The 22,677-nt window shown below is 38.2% G+C and overlaps 1 protein-coding gene across 3 annotated transcripts; it reads right to left on the bottom strand.

Moving 5' to 3' along the window:
• Positions 1–13,210: 13,210 nt before the first annotated feature.
• Positions 13,211–22,292, bottom strand: ARL14EP (ARF like GTPase 14 effector protein). Of its 3 annotated transcripts, none has more exons than XM_081280148.1 (4): positions 22,110–22,235; positions 19,729–20,228; positions 18,338–18,465; positions 13,211–17,270 (listed from the first exon to the last, which is right to left on the bottom strand). In XM_081280148.1, exons 2-4 carry the CDS (start codon positions 20,152–20,154, stop codon positions 17,042–17,044), a joined length of 783 nt encoding a protein of 260 aa, XP_081136274.1. In that variant the 5' UTR covers positions 20,155–20,228; positions 22,110–22,235; the 3' UTR covers positions 13,211–17,041. The 3 variants fall into 3 exon arrangements, with proteins under 3 accessions (XP_081136274.1, XP_081136275.1, XP_081136273.1); XM_081280149.1 differs by having other exon boundaries at positions 22,021–22,155; XM_081280147.1 differs by having other exon boundaries at positions 13,212–17,270; positions 22,139–22,292.
• Positions 22,293–22,677: the final 385 nt, after the last annotated feature.

The raw sequence follows: 22,677 nt of genomic DNA, 5'->3' as shown, positions 1-22,677 counted from the left end.
CCTGTGGTTCTCTCTCCTCCAGCCCCAGCTGGCATCCCGACCCTGCTCAGTGCTTGCCAGTCCAGTTCCTCAGCCATGCACTCAAAAGCGTGCATGCCATGGCCCCAGTCTGCCTTTCTGGGTTCATCTCTCACTCCCCCCTTGAGTCTATATAGACTTCCGTTGCCTGCAAATATGCCAAACCAAGTTCCATCTCCAAGCCTGAGCCTGGGCTATTTTTTTTTCTTCCTGGAATGTGCTCCCTTTTGAAAGCTACTCCTTCCATCCTTTATGAAGCTTTTCCTGATTTCCCCAAGTAGATACCACTTCTTCTTCCTTCCATCCCCACCTAGCTGTACGTCCCTACAATGCTTACCATGTTTTATATTGAGCATGGTTTGTACTTGTTTTATTCTGTTGTTTCAGGTGAAATGATTCTTAAGAGGATGTTTTTAAGTGATGGTAAAAACATATTTCTTGCTCTGTGCTGGCACTGCTCCATATTTCAAGTTATTTAATCTTCTTAGCAATGCTTTTTACAGATGAACATTGAAATAGGTTCAGTAACTTGCCCAAGGTCACACAGCTAAGCCAGGCTTTGGACCACATGATCTACCTCCCCAAATCCATGCTCCTCATCACTAATACACTACTTTCCATGGAGGCAGAGAAGCATATACTGCGAGGCCAGCAAAGCCCTTTTCAGGGCAGTAATTTATAATTTTGTATACTTTTTTCTTCAAGAGGACTTAACAATTGTATTAACTTCAGGTCCTATAAAATTGTTCTGGAAGTTCCTGTTCACTTTTGAAGCCTCTTAAACCATGTTTAGTAATGATGATCACTATGATGGTGCTGTGATCCTCACAACTCTTTTCCAGAACATCAGCAAGGTACACTCGGCTGGCTCAGCTATCTTCCTTGATCTTTATAATGGCATGGATGTTTTGCATGGCCCTTGCCACTTTTAAAGTTGATGGGCTGCTTGAAAGAGACTGATTTTGCCTGAGGCCACCTAGCACCTGGCTATAAGTGACAGGGCCAGAGCTGGAACTCGGGGCCTTTGGTCCAGATGCCTTGCAGCCTCCACACCAGACTTGCTGCCTGAGGATTCTGTGAGCCTCTCCAGGCTCATAGATGGCGCTCCTCCCTGCCTCCGCCTCACCCTGGGCATCTGCGTAGCACTCCATCACTCCCAACAATTACCTGAATTGAAGTTGTCCATCCTGCCTTTTAAGTTCTTCTCAAGCTAATGAACCTTTTCAGCAAACACAGGATGCTTGATGTTAATCACACAGAGAAATGCATGCTCAATTTGTTCACCTTTGAAAACACAGAGCCCGAAAGGGACAGAAATTGCATTTAACTTCTGAAGCCCTCATCTTGATAATTTCTTAGGGCAAACTTCTTCACCTGCCTGTCTTCAAGAGTCTTTCAAAACCCTCCAGCAATTGGTAAAGTGATACTAGAAATACATTTGCCTGTATCTAGAGATTTTTGGTAATAGCCTATAATTTATCACTCGGTATAACAGAAAGCCTGGAGAATTATATTACAAAGAAATATTCAGCTTTCATAGTTGATATGTAACCACGGTGCTAACCAGTAATGCCTTGGACTGTGAGTGACATCTAAATACTGACTCTGAGGGAAGTCACTCCACATCCCATTCATTTTTAAGGATATGCCACCGCTAGGTTTCACGCAGGAAAGTGCCTCTGCCAACAGACTCTGGTATTCTCTCTCAGAATTATGCAGTCGGTGTAAAGTGGTAAGTGGAGGCAGACGTTAAGAATTCAGACTGTGGAATGATGGGGACCTGGGTGTGACCTGTATATGCCCATCTGAATCTGGGTGTATGTATATATGCTACACTTGGGGTGGTCTATGCACATCACTTAACTTCATTTAGTGACTCAAAATATTTCCTGAGCACCTACTAAGTGCCAGCTGGTGTTGTAAATACTCAAGACAAAGCAGTGAACAGAAAAAAAAACTGCTTCAAGGAGCTTCTGTCTATTTGAAAATTGAGAACAATTATAGTACCTAACTTATGGGCTATATAAGGATTATGGTAATTGACATATACTTACTACTGTAATGTATTTTTTTAAAGAGAGAGAGAGAGAGAATTTTAACATTATTTTTTAGTTTTTGGCGGACACAACATCTTTGTTTGTATGTGGTGCTGAGGATCGAACCAGGGCCGCATGCATGCCAGGCGAGCGCACTACCGCTTGAGCCACATCCCCAGCCCCTGTAATGTATTTTTAACCTCAATTCTAGATTTTAAGAAAACTCAAGGTTGTTCCTTTGTTTATAGTTTCAGCCTCTTCAAAACTGTTTTCAGAAAAATGTTAAGAGGTTTCCTTTGATGGGGTCTAGAAAAACTGCTAATGTCTGGTTTTTAGGTCATGCGGGCAGGAATATGGTAGGAGGAAGGGCAGCAGGAGGTCTACATACATTTGGTAAACTGAGTCATGGTCCGGATTGGCTCCGGTATAGATAGTTGTATAGATAGTCACAGGCATTCTGCATTTTCAGCATTACTCTGAAAAGATTCTGCCTGTACTACTTTCCCTCTGGAGTTTCTGTCTGTCAAGAACACTATTAAAGAGTGTCAAATGAAGCATTTAACCTAAATCTCTGATGTTGTGGCTCAGACTCATTTCCTTTCATCTTGCCCTCCAGGTCTCAGTGGTGGGGGGTTGAGTTGGACGAACTAAATAAGAGAAGCCCACTTCTCCCAGGCCTGGTACCTGGGCTGCTCCTCCGGCCTCTGTAATGCTTTGGAGTCCCAGGATGGGACACAGCAGAATGTGATGGGCAGACAGCAGTCTATCCTCTTCTTCCACTTCTAGGGTATAATGTGTGCCATCTTTATCTCCTCCTTTTCCTTTTTATTCTGGAGAGACCATTTCCCAATAGGGTCTGGTATTGATTTCTTTGTCCCCAATGTTTGAAATGGATGTAAAATTAGAAGCAAAGTTAAACCTTATGGAATCGCTCATATTAACTATCTCTGACTGAAAGAAAGGAAACCAGTAAGGAAGGAAGGAGGCAAAAATAAATAAATAAATAAGGAAAAAGGAAGAACTGGCCATGGTGGTGCACACCTGTAATCGCAACTACTCAAAAGCACGAGGCAGGAGGATTTCAAGGCCGGACTCAGCAACTTAGTGAGATCCTATCTCAAACTAAGGGCTGGGGATGTAGATCAGTGGTAGAGCACCCCTGGGTTCAGTCCTCAATATTATCCACACACATACGGTATATGTGTATACATATTGGCATATGTATATACCCAAAAAAAAAAAATTGAAGAAAGGGAGGGAGGAAGGGAGAAAAGGTTCTTGAGAAAGCTAGAATCAGATAATTATGGATACATTCTGCTTCTTAATAATTATTGTAATTTACTGGATGCGTCCTTGCTTCCTAGGTACAAAGCACTGGACTTTGCAAAGTTTACACACATCATCTCATTTAACCATCACAATTACACGAAATTCTCCTTCCCCCTTAAATTATTCCCATTTTATGGATGCGAAACTGAGGATAAGAGTTAAGAGAACAGCTGAAGGTTGTTCAACATTTAACCACAAAAGCCGTGCCCCATCTGCTATGTGAGAAGAAAGAAATACAAATGATTAGCACTGACAATGCTACCACTTTTTTTGCAACACTATAAAAACATATATGATGGGGGCTGGGGATGTGGCTCAAGCGGTAGCGCGCTCGCCTGGCATGCGTGCGGCCCGGGTTCGATCCTCAGCACCACATACCAACAAAGATGTTGTGTCCGCCGAGAACTAAAAAAAAAATATTAAAAATTCTCTCTCTCCTCTCTCTCCTCTCTCACTCTCTCTTAAAAAAAAATATATGATGCAAGAAATTAAAAAAAATCACAAGTCAAAGATGAATTCTATTAACATTTTAGTTGTTCTCTCTGTTTTTCTGTTTTATTTTCCTTTTTAACAAATTTGAAATTATTCCCTTTACTTGTTTTATACTCTAAAAAGATAATTAATATATTGTCATGAATCTTGCTCCATGTCACTAAAAATTCTCCAAACGTTCTTTGGATAAGTTATATTAATACATACATATTATATACCATTACTAATTCAACCATTTTTTTTCTCTTGATGAAAACAGGTAGTTTTCAAGTTTTGCTCTTATAAATATGATGAACATCATCGTATAAATCTCCACTTACCATGCCAGTGGCCTCCATGTTGTCATGTAGGAGTGATTTGTCAGGGCTAGGGTTGTGGCTCAGTGGTAGAGCACTTACCTCACATGTGTGAGGCACTGGGTTCGATTCTCTGCACTGTATAGAAATAAGTGAATAAAAATAAAGGTCCATCAACAACTAAAAACATTTTTTAAAAAAAGTGATTTGTCTCTCACAGGACGTGCCACCATCTACATTTCCTGGTCATCTGCTCACAGTGACCTCCATGGCATGGTGGGTGGGGGAGCTGATACTTCATACTTATTGGGAGGTTCCAGAGCTGGGCCTGCATGTCAGCATCCAGACCAAAGGCCAAACCAGCAAAGTGAGAGCGCTGGCAGTCATTCCCCCCACCACCCACCTGGTGCAGGGTTAGGATTCCTCAGATTTCCTTGGTGGGGGAAATCTCCCCCACCCATCATACCATGGAGGTCACTGTGAGCAGACAACCAGGAAATGTAGATGATGGCACGTCCTATGAGAGACAAATCACTTTTTTTTTTTTTTAGTTGTTGATGGACCTTTATTTTTATTCATTTATTTATATATGGTGCTGGGTGGTAATTTTTCAGAGGATACAGAGGTGACCAAGCAGTGAGGGGCACTGAGGTGCTACCCTGAACCTCTGGCCTGAGCACTCTCTACTGGCTGCCATAGGGCAAGCCACCTTAGCGCCTACCTGAGCACCCTTGGCTGTCACCTGGTGGGACCTAAGTAGGGACACAGACTGCTTGGCTTCCTTCTGTGGTAGATTTCCACCCAGTGAAGAGAAAACAAAAGACAGCAAGAAAAACACTTCCTTTTATCTCTTTTTGCCTTTATTAAGGTTTGGATGTGAGGTGTCCCCAAAAGCACATGTGTGAGACAATGCAAGGTCTAGAGGAGAAATGATTGGGTTATGAAGCCTTAACCCAATATTTGAATCAATCCCCTGATGGGATTAACTGAATGGAAATTGAAGGCAGGTAGGGCACGGCTGGAGGAGTGAGTCCCTGGGGGCGTGTTTTGGGAGTATATATTATGTATCTGGCCGGTGGGGCTCTCTCTGCTATCTCATCATCATGTGAGCCACTTCCCTCCGCCACTCTCTTCCACCACGATGTTTGGACTCATCTCCAGCCATGAGGAGTGGGGCCAGCTGTCTATGGACTGGGATATCTGAAACTTTTCTTCCCCTGAAGTTGTTCTTATCAGGTCTTTTAGTCACAGCAGTGAAAAAGCTGACCCAAACGCTCTTCTTTGATTCCCAAAACCTTATTTATACTTGGTCAAACTCACTTTCCCTAAGGGAGGGGATTGCTTTTTTTGGGGGGGGGGGGCCACAGGGAGTCGAAAGAAAAGGGGAAAATGTAGAGATACAGTGATTAGACTGTACCTCTGAGTTTGATCTTTGGTTTCATGCCTTTTTTTTTTCACAATTTTAAATATTTTGCTCAACAAAATATATTAGATATTTACTAGGAAGCAAGCGTTATATTTAGTGCAATAGGTAATGCAAATGACCTAAGCTTAATTTAAAGGAAAATTTCATCCAACTCTGCTTAGGTTGGTTGCTCAGTCAAAACTTTAGAATATTGCTGATATTAATTTTCCTAGATACTAGAAACATTAAGGTCTACACTAATAGCATTCTAAACATCCCATGCAAAAGTCTCTAGCCATTTTTATTTTATTTTCTGTTTAAGATTTTCAAACTTAACCCAAAACACAGGACATTCTGTTAAATTTGAATTTCAGATAAACAAATACCCTTTATCATATTCCATGTAATAGTTTTATGTGTGTCCCAAATATTTCATGAGACATGCCAAAAATTTATTTATTGTTTATTGAAAATTCAAATTCCAGAATCCTGTGTTTTAACCTGGTAACACTATTTCTATTGAACAAGAAAAATTGCCATTTATTGAGCATCTCTATTAGCCTAGCATACTGAATCCTAATAATCTCTCTACAGGCTAGGTGTTGCTATTACATGCAAGGAATTTGAAGCCTTTCTAAAACAAAAACTTGTCTAAAGTCACAAAATCAATATTCTGACATCCAGGACCATGTTTTTTCCTCTGGATCATAAATACTTGTAATTGCACTATGGACTGGTTCTGGAATATTCCACTTCAACTCTACTTCAGTAGCATATTTGATTTTCCAGTTGAAAGAACAACTTATATAAAAGAGAGGGAATGAGAAATAGGAGATTTTTCTTTTCTCCACATGTTTAGAAGAAACATCTTTCCCCCAAAAGCACTTATGCAAATGATACTCTGCTAACCTTAAGAGACCTCATTTTCTCTGTCAATGCTTCTCCAAAGCAGGGCAGCCATTGCACTAGGAGTTTGTAGTGAAACATCGCCCTCTTCTGGAAAGATGAGAATCATACACCAGAGATGGATACAAAGGATTTTTACAAGTAAGAACAAAAGTACAATTCAATTATGTGTCCATTCACAGGATGAACAGCGGCAGTAATCACTTTGTCTTCCGTGTGAGTTCTCAGAATGGAATCAGAAACACATTTAGAATGGAGCAAGCAATAACTTCTCATCCATTTTTGTGGAGGTGGCTGAGTGGAGGGGATGGAAGTCTTTAGCTGCAGGACATAACCCTGAGTGATCACACTGTGATAATACCTAAGTCATCAGAATCAAATAGCTCCAATGAACCCCGAATAGGAAGAGCTCCACACAGATGAGATGAATGGAGAAAAAAGAACATCTTGAACATTGGTCACATCGGCACTCTGGAGTCAAATAGATGGAATTGGAGTTCTCTACGTTCCTTAAGCCTTAGTTTTCTTATCTGTAAAGTAGTGATTATAAAAGCAGTCACTGAGTAGGACGGTTGAAAAGTGAAATACCATAGTGCCTGCTGTGGTCTTTATGTTTGCATATCTCCAAAATCCTATTGAAAGCCTTACTTTACACAGGTGACCTTAGGAGGCAGGACCTTTGGGAAGTGACTAGATCATGGGGGTAGAGCACATATAAGTGGGGTTAGCGCCCTCATACAAGAGGTCTCAGAAAGACTCCTCACCCCTTCAGCTCACTACATGAGGTGAGAGAGGATTGTCTGTGAGAAACCAGGCCCTTACCAGACATAGAATCTGCTGGTGCAGACTTCCCAACCTCCAGAACAGTGAGAAATAAACTTCTGTTGTTTTTAAGCCACCCAGCCTGAGGTATTTAAGGCATTTTGTCATAGAAGACCAAAAATGAACTGACATTACCTATGGAAGCATGTTGCTAAGGGTTAGACTCAATGGTATTTAAAAATGATGTCCTTCACAATTATTAACTGTAAAATCAACTAAGTTTTGAAGCACAGTAGTCAACAATGCAGAAGTCCCATAAACTGAAGTTTTTATCCACCACAAATTTATATCTGAGACCCCATCCTCGTTGTGATGGTGTTAGGAGGTTGGCCTTCGAGAAATGGCTAGTCAGTAGGGTAGGACCCTCATGCCCTTGTAAAAAAGGCTTCCCAGAGATCTCCAATCCTTCTACTACATGAAGCTATAGCAAAAAGACATGGGTCCACGCATCTGGGGGCCTAGCACCTTGATCTTGGATTTACTAGCCTCCTGAACTTTGGAAAATACATTTCTGTTGTTTATGAGCACCCAGTCTATGGTTTTTTCTTATAGCAACCGAAATGGACTAAAATATCCAATGTAGTTTCTTTGTCTGAATTGTCCTATTTGATTTTTTTTTACCTAAGTTTTGGCTAATAGCACAAGGATAATAAACCAACTCCTTCTCTAAATTTATCCAAATTTTAGAGCTATATACTTGCCAAGGAAATTAATGATATCCCTATAAAGACATTTTGGAAGAGAAACCTTGGAAATATGTGAACCTATGAAATCCATGCCAAAGATAATCTGTGCTCTGTTTCATCTATTTTTAAAACTGAGAAAAGTTTTAAAAATACATCAATATACTAGAATATAAAAAACAAAACAATCACCTAAGTATCCCTATCACAAATTATTGAGACTATCCAACTTTCTAAACTATTATCAAGAAACAGAATGTCATTATGCATATGATTTTTTTCACCATTTTTAATGGAAATGACTTGTAGAAAATATTGAGCTGCACTGAGTTCCCTTTTGTTTGGTGAGAACCACTGTTTCACATTCCACTCTTAAACATCACTGAAGAGGGCATCCTGCAAGGACAGAGGGAAGAAGAGCTTTTGATACTTACAGCTAACTATGCTATGTTACATTATAAATCACAAATTTGAGTCAGTGATATACCTCTAATTGCCCGAGAAGTTAATTCTCAGGAGACTCAGCTATTATAAAAGTCTATTCATTTGACTTGGGGCTGAATTCTAGCTCTGAAGCATAGGATTACAGAGAGCATGCTGCAAATATTCAAACAATTTCAACTATGCTAAGTGCTTTAAAAGCAAGTAACTCTAATAAAAATACCAAACATTGATAACTTAATTGTGAATATCTTATTTTGCTTATAGAATTTCAGACCATCTTAGCAAATGACTGAGGCCATGTCATTTGTGTAAAGGAGGTACAGCTAAGGTCCATGAGAACTATTATGAGAAGATTCCGCAAGAATTTAGAGCAAGATTGAAGATGTGGCTGTGGGTCACAGCTGTTTGCTCTCCTTTCTTAAAATATATAAAAGTACCCAAGGGTATGAGTTTTAAACAGGCCACTCTACCCTAGAGCTTTGTTGGAATCCTCAGATGATAGCACTAATTCTCCATCTGGTCACCTTGTATTCAAACACTTCATGGTCAATCATGTACAAAAAGAAAAAATGATTGACTCATATAATTGAAAAATCCAGGTTTGACTTTAGACATAGTTCAATCCAGACACTCAAGTCCTATGTTTGTCTGGACTTTGGCTCCTGCTTTCATCTATATTGTTTTTATTCTAAGGCAGATTTGCTTTAAGTAGTGCCAAGATTATATAGTGAGAGGTCCAGTCTTATATTTGTAAGCTTAGCAACCCTCTAGAAAGAAGAGCATTACTCTTTCTGTAGTATCATCAAATTGATGTTTATTGGCCATGATTGGCTTGGCCGGACAATGTCCACCCTTAGAACATTCACAAAGGCTAGGGAGCTGCTGCACTCCCAAAGACCAGGCCTTGGTCATACATCCATACCAGGAAGCACAAAGTGAGGCTAACCCTATCTGAATTACATGGGCGGAGAGTAGAAGGGTGGTTTCTCAGTGGCAAATCACAGTATTAATACCAAAAAAGGGAATTGACACGGGGCATACAAAACACCACTAAATTTGGATGTTACAGAAACAAAATAAAAAACAAACAAAAACAAAACAAAAAGCAAAACAAAAACCCCCAAACAGACTCAAGAATCTTCCAAAGGGACCAAGTGGATTTATAATATGAAACAAAAAAGAGGTCAAAATGACTGCTTGACTCATCTGAGATCATATAGAGCATAAAAATCTAGTAGAGTTTCAACTCTTTTAGATTCTGGGAGCTAATTTGGAATACAAGTTAATTAGGTTACTGTATTAGTCAAGGTTCTTCAGAGAAGCAGATTAAATTGGATGTGTGTATCTGTGTGTCTTGGTGTTTGTGCACGTGTGTTTATGATCTGCTCTACTTGAAGTCTGCTGGCATAAGTGTTAATAACAGCTTCAATAAAAAAATATTTTCTCAAAAAGCAACATCTAGAATAATATTTGGTCAAAAATGGTTATCATGGCCTAACCAAGTTGACACATGAAATTAACCATCACAGTAACCAACTTGAATTGTAAGTGATCCCCACACTAAAGCCAGAATGGAGATGGCTTCCCAATGCTCAGACCAAACTTCAGACCAATTAAATTAAATATCTGGGCATGAGGCCCAGTTTAAAGTGGTTTTTTTTTTTTTTTTTTTTTTTTTTTTGGTGTTGCACAGATGATTCCAATATGCATCCAAGGCTGAGATGGCCGATGTTAAACCCTGATTTTCATGGGTGGTTCTTAGACTAGCCAAACCTCAACCTCACTCATGCACTTTCTAGAAGTATAAATTCCCTGTCTCCATTCCAGGCCTACTAAATTAGAAATTCCAGGAGTGGGGCTTAGCTGCCAGTGGTTTAAGACCTCCAGGTGATTCTAATGCATGATCAAGTTGGAGAACCACTGGTTTAAAGTTATTTTGAAAGGGTAAAGTTTCTAAGCTGCAAAGCCTGAGTTAAAATGTAAAAGACCCGGCATTGTAAAGTTTCTAAGCTGCAAGGCCTGAGTTAAAAAGTGAAGGACCAGGTATTGTTAAGTTCCTCTGCCACACCCAGAACCTGAAATTCCTGAGGCAGTTAAGACAACGCCCTACTGGCCATTTAGCCTAGGGCCCTGTGCAGCTTGTCACGTAAGCATACAGGGCCCGAACCAATCAGTTTGAATGTGTACCTGCTTAGGAGTGACCAATCACCCCTGCCCAACCTGTTCCTGCCAATGAATGTACTAATCAAGTTTAAGAATTGTTGTTTGATTTTCCCACTCCTCATGATGATTTGTCCTGATGTATGCAAAGCCTCCGCCCTCCCCAAAAAGTGTACTTAAGCACTGCTCGACCCCTCCCTGGGGCTCTGAGATGCTCTGCCTTCTTGAGTGAGCCTGGAACCCCAGCGTGCTGAATTGGCTCCTCAATAAATCCTCTTCTGCAATTGCATGAGTCAGTCTCTTGGTGGTCTCTTCCTCTGACTTTTCGCCGGACCCTTACAATTTAAGAATACAATACTAAAATATGCAGGAGTATGACATTTTTTTACCTCCAGTCTGTTTCTCTAGACTAGATAGATGGGCAAGTGCATTTGGGTGTAAGAGCCACTCTTCCCTCAGCTTTCCTTAAGGGAGCTGATGTATTTGTTTACAGGATAATATGAAAGCAAGAAGGACTTCGACTTCATGGCCAGGCTTCCTTGAGTTTGGGTATTTTCTAATAGCAGCTCTGGTTGTTATCGAAATCTTGGCTCTTGTCCCCAATGCCAATCTAATAACGAGGAAAGAGGAAAGTTTTGAGAAAAAGGAAAAAGACGTTTTATTGCTTTGCTAGCAAAAAAGAGGCACCGGGGACTCCTGTGATTCTCCCCAGGGGGGGAATTCGAGCTTTTCCAAGAGGTGATTCAAAGGCTACATTCTAGGTGTTCTCTGTTGGAGTGTAATTCACTTGTTAATTTGGGAGATTAGTCATTTCTGAGATCTTCTGCAACCATCCCCAAAGTATTATTTCCTTCCTAAGGTGGTGTCTCAAGGACAGATAAATCTGCCTAAAATGGGGAAGAAAGGTAATCCTGTTTCCCCTGAGATTAGAGAGGAGGAAATTAGGGAGGAACAGGGAGAGAGGAAGAGAAAGAAACATCTGTTTTAAAAATAAGTTGCAGTGGCAGAGCATGGAGTGGACCACTTTTACAATTTCATCTTTCCTTACATTAGATGCTGAATTCTTTCTCCTTTCTCCTTTGTATAAATTCCTGACAGAACCTGGTTGGCTCAGTTTATCACTTTCATCATTCTGGTCATGTTCCTGTAACATTTGATTGACTTCCAAACTTATGACCAAAGTAAAGATAGACTTTCCTTGACTCAGGGAGCGCCAAGCTCCTTCAGCTGGGTCCAGGGAAACACAAAATGGACAATGTTAAGATTCTCCTAGCGCCATTTTCCTTAAAGGTTTGAGGAACCTCCTAATGTGGGTGTGGATATGTGTGAAGCTAGGTCTGATAGGGATGTGTAGCTATTCGCTGACCCCTAAATCTATGTGTAATTCTTTGACCCCAAAAGACATCGGGAAGAAAATAACATTTGTTCAATTATACCTCTTAGGGATGAACTGGAAGCTATTACTGAAAAATTTAGGAAGTATTTCAACGTTTTCTATAGGATAGTCTTAAGAATGCTATGATACAAATTATTCTAGAAAAAAGTGATCAATCTTATTCGGGACCCCCAAAAGACCACCAGAGACAAAGATCGATGTAAGCAGCAAAGAGGTGTTTATTGCGAGCTAGCTCCGTCCTCTGTTCTGGTGATGCTGAGAGGCCCCGAGCCCAGGGTTTGCAGCAGTTTTATATATTCTTTGGAGAAGGCAGGGACCCCCACATACATCATAGCATCTCTTAGCAAATCATCACACACTGCGGGAAATCAAATAACAACTCTAAAACATGATTAGCACATTCACTGGCGGGAACAAGTTGGGTAGGGGTGATTGATTACTTAGTTACCGCTGTTGACCGGTGACTAGTCCTTGCTTCCCCAAAGTTGAAGTCTAACACCAGAGAAGCAACCCGAAGCAAGGTCAGAGTGGAAAATAGAAGTTTATTAAAGGGCAGCAGAAAAGGCTTCTTCTGGAGGAAGGGGACCCAAGAGATGGAATCCGTGGAAGTTCGATTGTTTCCCCTTTTTATAGTTCTTTCAGTGATGGAATGTAGGTGGGAAGGCCTGAAGGGTGGGGCATAGGTGGGCCAAAGAAGTAATCTTCATTATCATTTCTTTGGGATGGGCTCTGGGCCTTGGGCTTTTCTGGGACTTCATTAACATTCCAAGAGTTGTTCTGCTTTTCCCAGAATTCATTCTCAACATGGCCTCCATTTTGGATCTTACTCGATATTAGACCCGATTTACCTAACTACACTGACTACCTAACTTTAAATCTGGCTTCAATACAACATCATTACAAAATATGTATAAGTTGGGACATATGCTGTGCAGAAGTTTATTTCACCTTTCAAGCTAAGTGTTCAATGGTGTTTGGTGATTTCTAAAAAAGGTAAAAGCATTATTTCTCCAAGTACCCCCTCTTTATAAAAAGAAACCCAGAATTGCCCATGTGTATTTGTGTATCCTTATATTCTTATAAAATTAAAATCCAATATAGTTGACTGCTGCTAAGCAAGACTTAAGAATGCTACAAACTATTTTTAGTCTTTTGTTTTGATACTCATGTCGGCAGAGGATTATATAATTATGTGTTCATAGTTTAATTTAGAAGTGAAGAGATAAAGCAGATGTAGCGGCAGTGGAGAGTTCATTTTCATGAAGATACCAGCAGATGTCAGCAAAAACTAAGGTGTTACATAAGTTTTACACAAAAACATTAACCTATTTGTAGTAGGGTAACCATAATGCAAGTAGAAATCTCTAATAACCAAGTTCAGTCCAGATAAGACACTTTTTTTACATTGTAACTCAACTTGTAATTACCTTTCTGGAGGTGGGGCAGGTGGTGGTGTGAGAGGCCATAGTGGGATCTAATTTTTCAGGACAGCAATAGCTTTTTTAAGGACTGAACTGTATTTAAAACATCACCACCATATAATAAAACAAACCACACTTTAGACTGGCAACTTCACTTAAAATATAATCAAATAAATCAGATCTCATACTACCCAGACACTCCATGTTCAGGTATTCTGAACACAGAATTTGTGAGTACATGAATATTTTTTCCTGCGGAGACAGTCCATACATTTCATCAGCTTCCCCCATGGATCTCTGACTTCTGTAAAGAATGATGCTAAAACTTATTAAATGTATAGATATATTTTTATTAACAAATCACTATGTATGTGTCAAAATTCACCTGTTCAAAATCACTTGCTGGACTCTAGGTCAAGAGAGCATTTTTAGAATAGAGTGTCAAGTTGCAGAACAGCTTGTTATGCAGAATTAGACATTTTAAAAACAGAAAAATTCTATGTATTATATCCCAAAGGTTAATAGCTATATTCTTACATGTAATTGTAAAAAGTTGGAATAAGGTCATAAGGGATGACATTCATTTTATTCAAATATATATACAAGCACTTTTACTTTAATATTTGTGACCAGCATTTTATAAGACCAATGTTTGAGTGGCTTTACATTAAATTCTCTACAGAATCTTTATAAAGCATAAGAGTGTATATAACTTTTATTTGCTTTTTAGATGAATATATACTAATTTAATGCTTAACATTTTGTAGTATAAAAGGGATCTAGATGATTTCATTGTATTCTATATTTGTAATCTGGATTAAAAATAGTAAGTGAACCTGTGATGTTATTAAAAAAAAAAAATACAACTCTTATCTGGGCCCCTAAGTAGGAATGCAGAATACTAGCAAAATTGTTCCAAGTAACTTGCCTTTGAAAAACTTAATCATTACTGTCTTTGAAAAGTAATAGATCTATTTGAATGAATGCTGAAATATAGCCATTTAAAACTTAGTCATTTATTTCAGAGATATATTCTGTTTATAATTTTTTTCCCAATATCTTTATTTTTATGTGGTGCTGAGGATTGAACCTAGTGCCTCACAGATATGTGCGAGGCAGGTGTTCTACCACTGAGTGACAGCCCCAGTCCTTATAATTTTTTTAAATATTTTTTTTAGTTATAGGTGGACACAATATCTTAATATTTTACATGGTGCTGAGGATAGAACTCAGTGTCTCACTCGTGCTAGGTGAGAGCTCTACCTCTGAGCAACAATCCCAGCCCTATATCCTGTTTGAAGCAAAGAGAAAGTGTAAGATTATCTCTCTCTGAAGAGTCTAAGCAATGTACAATCTAACTTATACTTAGAAATCCCTCCAAAAAACAAAACAAAACAAAAAACTAAGTTCTAATGATCCTAATTGGAGTCTGTTTGTATCCTCTATAACAAAATATTTTCTTCATTCAGAAAAAGTTAACAATCTAACACCTGATTTAAATATATAAAGTTAAACTATTCCTTTTGCCAGTGCTCAGTTCAAACATAGATAAGGAATTGACAAGTCAACTGTACTAATAATTAGGTCAGAGAAAAGTTATAACTTCAAAATGACATTTAATTTCAAAGTAGAAATGGCATTGCATCAAAGTAAAACCAGTGATTTAAGAGAGCATTAAAAAAAAAAAAACAAAAAACAAAAAAACTCCAGTGGACAATTTAAACTGGCTATAGAAATTTAGTTTCAACAGCTACAAAATATTTCAAATTGCCAAAAGTTCATTCAATTAACTGAGGTATCATATTTGGAGAAAACAAAAACTCAGCTTACAATTTTCTAGGTGGTAGAAGCCTTTAGACAAAATGGTGGGTAAATGTCTTAAAAAAACAAAGTGCAGAAGTATCATTGTCCCATCCTCTGAGCAGCACCCGCACAAATTCCATACCACAGTTCAATCTATTTCCAAAAAATCTTATTTATATCCTATTGTAACCACTATTTCTCCTTTTTGTCATTATCATTCCCTTAAGAAATAGTTTTTGATCTCTTAATCCTCATCAGTCATCTTATACAATTTCAATAATAGATATAATGTATGTTTATGTATATTCATGTTTTATACATAAAAAGAATATTTTTCTCCCACAAAGAATACACCATATAAATAATGAAAGTTTTATGTTACTAATACTTATTTTTATTTAAGTTGGGAGAAAATAAATATATTTTAGTACTTAGATATATAGATTATTTTCAAAATAGCTCATAGTGTCAGTAGTATCAAAATCAGTTTTCTCTGAAGGAGGCATTGTTTCCAGCCATAGGCAGTCCTCATTTACATGGTGGTATGGGACTATAAAGATGTCCAAGCAAAGCAATCCCAATGAGCAATAAGGAAAATTACGATTATTCTATGACCTTTAAAAACCTGTAGGAGTATTAAACACTCTCAACTGCCAGTTATAAATGTAGATAAAAATGAAAGTCTAAACATTGAGAGTGAGAGTTTTATTTTATTGTAAAATACTAATCAGGAGTAGTTTGAACACAGCTTGCCTTCTCTAACTTATAATGCTGAGTCAGCATCTCCTATACTACAGCAACTTATGTACCTTTTCAGTTGGGATTAGCTTCCACCATTTATTATTGTTTGTGCTTTCTATGTTGTGACCTACTCCTGTGTTAACAATTAATATTCTTTAATGTGAAAGTTTTGCCATTACTTCTCCATCACAACTGCTTTCCTCACTTGTGTTGGTAAGTCTGTTTAGCAACACTCAGCTAGTCACTGTATAGCAACTGTATCTAAACACCCAGAATCAGTGACATTTTTTTTAAACTCCTTCAAATTATTACTTTCAGCATTATTATTGTTCACTTCTTTGCTTCATTTTCAATCTTAGATGACCAATTTTTTTGATTATCCACTTTTATAAAATATCACACTGGGTGATGACAATGTAACTATATGCTTTGCTGTAGATGAACTAAATACATACATTCAAGGACCAATCACAAGCAGAATTTGAAAAAAGATAACATAATTGGTCACTGACTATAAAGCACACCTGTTACTTAATAATTTCTGGACAAAGGTGCTAATACTTCACAAGATGAACAGCTGATATGCTACCCTGACTGAATGTGAACCATGCTGTTAGGAGGCTGGTGTTATTTAACTAAATTATGGTCACTGAAATTTGTGCCTATGGGAACCACGCAAACTGAGGACTGCCCACACCCTTCTTAACATTGACCCAGACAGGCTTAAAAGTGACTAGTGAGAAACAACTCATATAAATTTACATCAAATAATGAACTTAAAGAAACCCAAATGAAACATTAGCATACATTACACTTTGGTAGTTTTCAAATTTTTGTTATTTGACCATCATGCTTAAAATGTATCTTAAGAGTAACAGAGGGGCTGGGGATGTGGCTCAAGCGGTAGCGCGCTCGCCTGGCATGCGTGCGGCCCGGGTTCGATCCTCAGCACCACATACCAACAAAGATGCTGTGTCCGCCGAGAACTAAAAAATAAATATTAAAAAAAAAAAAAAAAAAAAAAAAAAAGAGTAACAGAATTTTAGAAATAGAGGAACTTTACAGACTCCAGTGGTTTGATATTGCAAATTATCCTGCATGTTTATTATGAATTATTTCTCCTCCTTCAATTTCTATTTGCTCATATAGCCACTTGCGATCACAGCGACATTCAGCTCCACACTTGGTAGAACCACAGGCAGGACAAGCATAGAAACATCCTAAGCAATCTTCATCCAGGCAGTCACAGAGGTCCATCCCACTGAAAATCAAGAGCCCTTGGCTATCATAGACCTTACTCTTCGCTGGTATCACTTGTCTGTAAAATAAAATGTAATGAATTATACCTCATGAATATATTACTTTTGAATATTTAACTGAAAATAGGATAATGAAAAAAATTTAAGGACATTAAGTATTTTGAATTAGGGATAAGGTCCTGCTAAAGTAGTATGTAATTTACCAGGCTTACAGCCAATTCTACAAACAGTAGAAGAGAGGAGGTGCTAAGAATTGAATCTAGAACCTTGTGTGTACTAGGCAAGCATTCTTCCACTCAGCTATATCTCCATTTCCCTGAAGTCCACTTAAAAGTCAGTTCAACAAAGGAACAGACAAGAACTTTGTCCAGATCATATGTAAATTTCTGCTAAAATTATTTTCCTTTAAAGAAAAAATAATGGCTAGTTAATAGTGGTTTACTTTATTGGTTATCAATCTCTTCACTACTTTGTGAACATAGTTTTTATTACAGTATACCACCCTATAAGTTTTTATATTGTAATTAGTCAATGTAAAACTTTAACAAATGGAATAAATGGAATACACAAAAATGTTAATTGCATTTAATTCTGAATATTTATATTTTATATTTTAGAAATAGTGAAATTTCTGAATGATTATATTTTAGAAATAGTGAAATAATATTTTAAATAATTTAGTTCTCCCATTCTTTCTGTTCATTATACCAGAACTGTTTCTATTTCAGCCCCATGAAAAACAGGTAAAAAATAAAAAGCAATCTTGCATTCTCATAAAATTTAATTACCTTTTAGCTGTCAGTCATAGAGAGAGATATACCAATAAGATAATATCATTAGGGCTTTTCACAAAGTGAATTACTTTAATTCTGCTTCAATATCTTAACCCTCATGTCAAAATGTTACCTTTACACATCATTGTTACTTTCTTGGAAACAAACTTTTAGAGTTGAAAGGGATGCTTTAATTTTCTATGAATAAACCCCAAGGTCCTTGGAGGTTTTTTACCAATTCCACATTATTCAACTTAAAATGTCTACTCAGAAAACTCAAAATTTAATAGAAAATAAAGGAACAATGCAGATGTGAAGCAGTAAGTTAGAATATGAGTAAATGCATAGAATACCTGTCTGAACCAGCAGTTGCATTTTTGGTAAGCCTTCTTTTTTCTCTTTTACCAGTTTCTGGAGCAAATTCAGTTTGCTTTCCTGGGTTTGTAAACTGTAGTGACCTCAAAGCTTTAGCAGTTCTTCCCTGAATAAAGATAAGCAAATTATCCATTAAAATTTTGTCATTAGAAAATAAATACTTCCCTTAGTATTGACCCAGATTTATTTCTTAACCTGGAACACAGAAAAAAGATTAGGACCCAAGTGCAAGAAAATTTACTTAGTCCTTGAGTATATTAAAACTTTTTTATTAATAACATTTCCATTATGTGATTTTAGTCTCCAGCAATTAGGTGTAGAGGTGGGCTGGCATGGTGACAACTGCAATGGCTGCTGGTACATGGGAACAAAGGCAGAAAAACTGCTATAACCCAATGGCACAAAACTGAGCTTCCTGATAACAACTTTGGGTCCTTAGGAAAGTTTCTAGTACTAAGAAATGAGAAGCAATACGGTTTCAAGTTCTGAAATAGTATGATATTTTTAAATAGCTTTGATAAAACAAAATTTTGGTGCCTAAGGGCTTATGTTTGTTATTTGAGGAGGTAAAAGTAAATGGTCTTTCAAAATGTTTGCATTTACCCTGAATCACCCTTGGGTGATAAAGATAGTGGATTTAGGAAAAGAATAACATAATAACACAAGAGCAATGTACACATAAGATGAAGACATCTGTTACAGTTATCAACAAGTATCTATAATGAACTGCAGATAAAAATGGGTTGTAGAGATGTGCCTTAGAACAAAAGGAAAACAATACATATAATTCATATAATTAAAAAATTTGGTTATCTTTTGTCTTATTAACATAATGAAAAAGAGGAAATTCAAAAATTCCAGCAGCAAGAATTATAAAATGGCTGTAAATAAAAATTTTGAGACATACTCTTAATATACTTGTCACATGCTATGGTTTGGCTATAAGATGTCCCTTTTAAAGTTCCTGTGTTAATGCAGGAATGCCCAGAAGTGAAATAATTAGATTATGAGAGCTATAACATGATTAATTCATCCTAGTGGTGACTTTAGACAGTGGGAAGTAGCTGGAGAAGTTAGGTCACAGGGGCTTCCCTTGGAAGGGTCAATCTTTCCTGCAGCCCCACCCTGTTCTCTGCTTCCTGGCTGCCATGAGGGGAGTAGCTTTCTTCTGCCATCTCCTTCCACCATGACATTCTGCCTCATCTTGGGTCCATAGCAACGGACTCAACTTCCTATGGATTAAACCTCTAAAAATATAAATCCAAAATTAACTTTTCCTCCTCTACGGTATCCTTGTCAGGTATTTTGGTCACAGTGACAAAAAGCTGACTAACACATCACATGATAGAAAAAGTATTACTATACACACATCTGATTCAGGTTTTCTTCTCTGGCGGTCTTCAGAATCAACATCCACACTTCCGTTGATTATCTGTGTGCATTTTGGACAAAGTTTCCAACCAGGTACAAGCTGTCTTCCAAATTTTGCACTCAGAAAAGTGGCATCATCTAAGTCAATTACATGCAAATTTTTTTTGGCTAGCTTTTTGTGTATATTAAATGGATCACAACATGACTTCTGCAAATCTTCAAATCTGTCAATGTAAATTTTTACATGATGGAAGCAAATTGTATTGTTTCCAGAAAGTGTCATTCCAGTTCTAAGTTGAAGTAAAAGCATATCATTTGATGATAATTCTTGTAGAGTCTTGAAACCTGTGTGACGAGTGTAGTATGTTTTATGGCACTCATTTGTGGTACGAAGCTGTACTCCAACTGAACACGGATCCATCATTCTTGACTCTTGCAAACTTTCCCTGTTTTATTTTGTTTAGAGATCTTTCTTTAGTGGGTCATATGCTGATTACCCTAGAAAAAACATTAAAGACAGATTTGTTTTGTAAACTATTTTACCTGGAAAACCAAAAAAAAAAAATTTTTTTTTTTAATAAAATTCAGTATTTGTTTCAAAAAAAGAAAATCTCTCAGCAAATTAAGAATTGGGAGGTATTCTACCAGAATCCTACAATAAACAGTACTATCTTTAATCATCAGATGTCAGAAGCATTCCTTGTAAGATCAAAACTACACATAATATCTGCTATCACAGCTTCTATGTAAGACAATATTAAAAGGTATAAGGATTAAAATGCAAGATACAAGAAGTATTATTTGAAGATGACAAAAATATCTACATGGGAAATATAAGAGTTTCAACAGACAAACAATTAGAACCAGTAAGAGAATTTAGTAGAGATGATGGAAACCAAAACCACTTATAAAATACCTTCCAAAATATATAAATCTTGCAAAAGATACGCAAGATCTTTATGGAGAAAATTATCCAAACTGAAAGACAAAAAAGACAATATAACTAAATAAAGCTATGAATCATGGGAAGCTTGACTATAGTAAAATATGCCAATTCTCTGAGAATCCATATATAAATTCAATGCTCTTCCAATCAAAATCCCATCAGATATTCTTCTACCCATAACCTGATGCAAGCTAGCTGACCTATATGAAAGACCAAAGGTCAAAATACAAACCCAAAAAGCAAAGACCCCCCCCCCCCCAAAAAAAAAAAAAACCCAGAAGAACAAAGGTTCAAAAGGGAAATAAAACAAGATATTGATTTACTATAAAGCTGTTATAATTTAAACTGTGTGGTACTGCTATAGTATAGATAAATAGATCCATTGCGCCATGCAATAATTATTTATCCTTCAAGACATCACCAGCCTCTTCTATCTCATGCAGCCTTACTCAAATACTATTGTTAAAGGCTTCCTTCCTGTGTTTGCATAACACTTTCATTGTACTGAAACTTTTTCTCTACTACCTTGCAGATGGCAGACAAGAACATGATGATGTCATTTTCTCCATCAACCAATATCAAAAATTAACTTTAAGAACTTCATTTTTCATAGCAATATCATATGCTCTTTTTTTTTTTTGGTCACTTGTTAATCTTTTATACATTTGGGTCTGTGAGGGCAAGAAATCCCCTGAGGCCTTTTCAGAGTTGTGGCTTCTCTAATTAGCACAACACTGGGACTTAACAGACACTTAAAAACCTCTTTTAGAATGAGTTCAGAAACTCCCAGAATCTCAAATCAGGAAGGCTGAATCTCCCTTAAATCAATGAGACTAGGTCCAAGGATCCAACAATTATTCTCATCTTAAACCTATAACGGTCCCATACAAAATGCCCCTCGTTAATGGTTATATCAAAATGATTCAAATAAGCAGATACGTCCAATGACCACCTACTACGTTCATGGTGCCAGGAGGAAAGAAAAAAATTTTTACTTGGTTTCTGGCTTCAAGCAAACTGTTAAGGGTGAGAGATTTCTGATTGAAAAATAAATACAAGCAAGGAAAGACATAAACTGCATACAGGGTTCGAGGCCACAAAAATTCTAAGTAGCTCGATCCTAAATTAAGAGCTTAGAGGGCTGCGGGCCTCCCCCAGAGACGCGACAGTCGCAGAGGAGACACAAGTGGCAGAAACTGCGCTGGGCTTTTACCCAAAGGGTCGCAGATGAACCCGGGGAAGAGCTGGGGGAACCCACAGGACGGGAGGCTGCTGTAGAGCTCGGGGGAACCACGGGATGGGAGGCTGGGGCAGACCCCAGCCGGCAGCTGGAAACCCCCTCACCAGCGCGGGCCTCCGCTACCAACTCCTTAGACACCTGGAGGCCCTCGGGCTCCTTCCCCACTTAGGGACCGGTCTCCACGTTCGCGCACCTCCAGAGCCACCCCCAGCTCCCTTCCACCTTAGCTGGAGTTTTCCGCGGGGTACCGGCAGCACCGCATACAGGAAGGCCTCACTCGGTAGCCCGCCTTCCAGGTCGTCCTCGCGCTACCACAGAGAAGACGGTGCGCGCCGGCTAGAGAGGCCCAGCGCCACCATCAAGAGAGGCCCGAGAGAAGCCTAGAGTGGATCCCCGCCTGGTCGCCTCCGGGAGTGAAAGGGACTCGGTGGCCGGAATTGGTAAATGACTCAACGCGAGGCAATAGTTGCTTCAGACGCTGACTGGTATTTACCGTCTCCTCTCGGTTAGGGAATTGGGCGATCTCTAGGGTTCAACTGTTACGAGACACAGGTTGTGCTAATTTTAATTGCCTTCAAATCTCTCCGCCTGTGCACGATACCAAACTTTTGCTCCCAGATACCCCTAACCCCTGATGGGAGTGAATGCGTTAAAAGCACCTCAAGAACGAGCCTTTGATTTAAGGTCACACATTTTATTTTGCTTCTTTCAGGAAAACGAAATATTCTAATTTTTTTTAAAAAATAATGAATTACGAAATA

The sequence above is a fragment of the Spermophilus citellus genome (assembly GCF_964194105.1).
Source record: "Spermophilus citellus genome assembly, chromosome: 2".
NCBI classification, from domain to species: Eukaryota; Metazoa; Chordata; class Mammalia; order Rodentia; family Sciuridae; genus Spermophilus; species Spermophilus citellus.
Note: the sequence above shows the minus strand (reverse complement) of the source record. Positions and strands in the feature narration are given on the sequence as shown.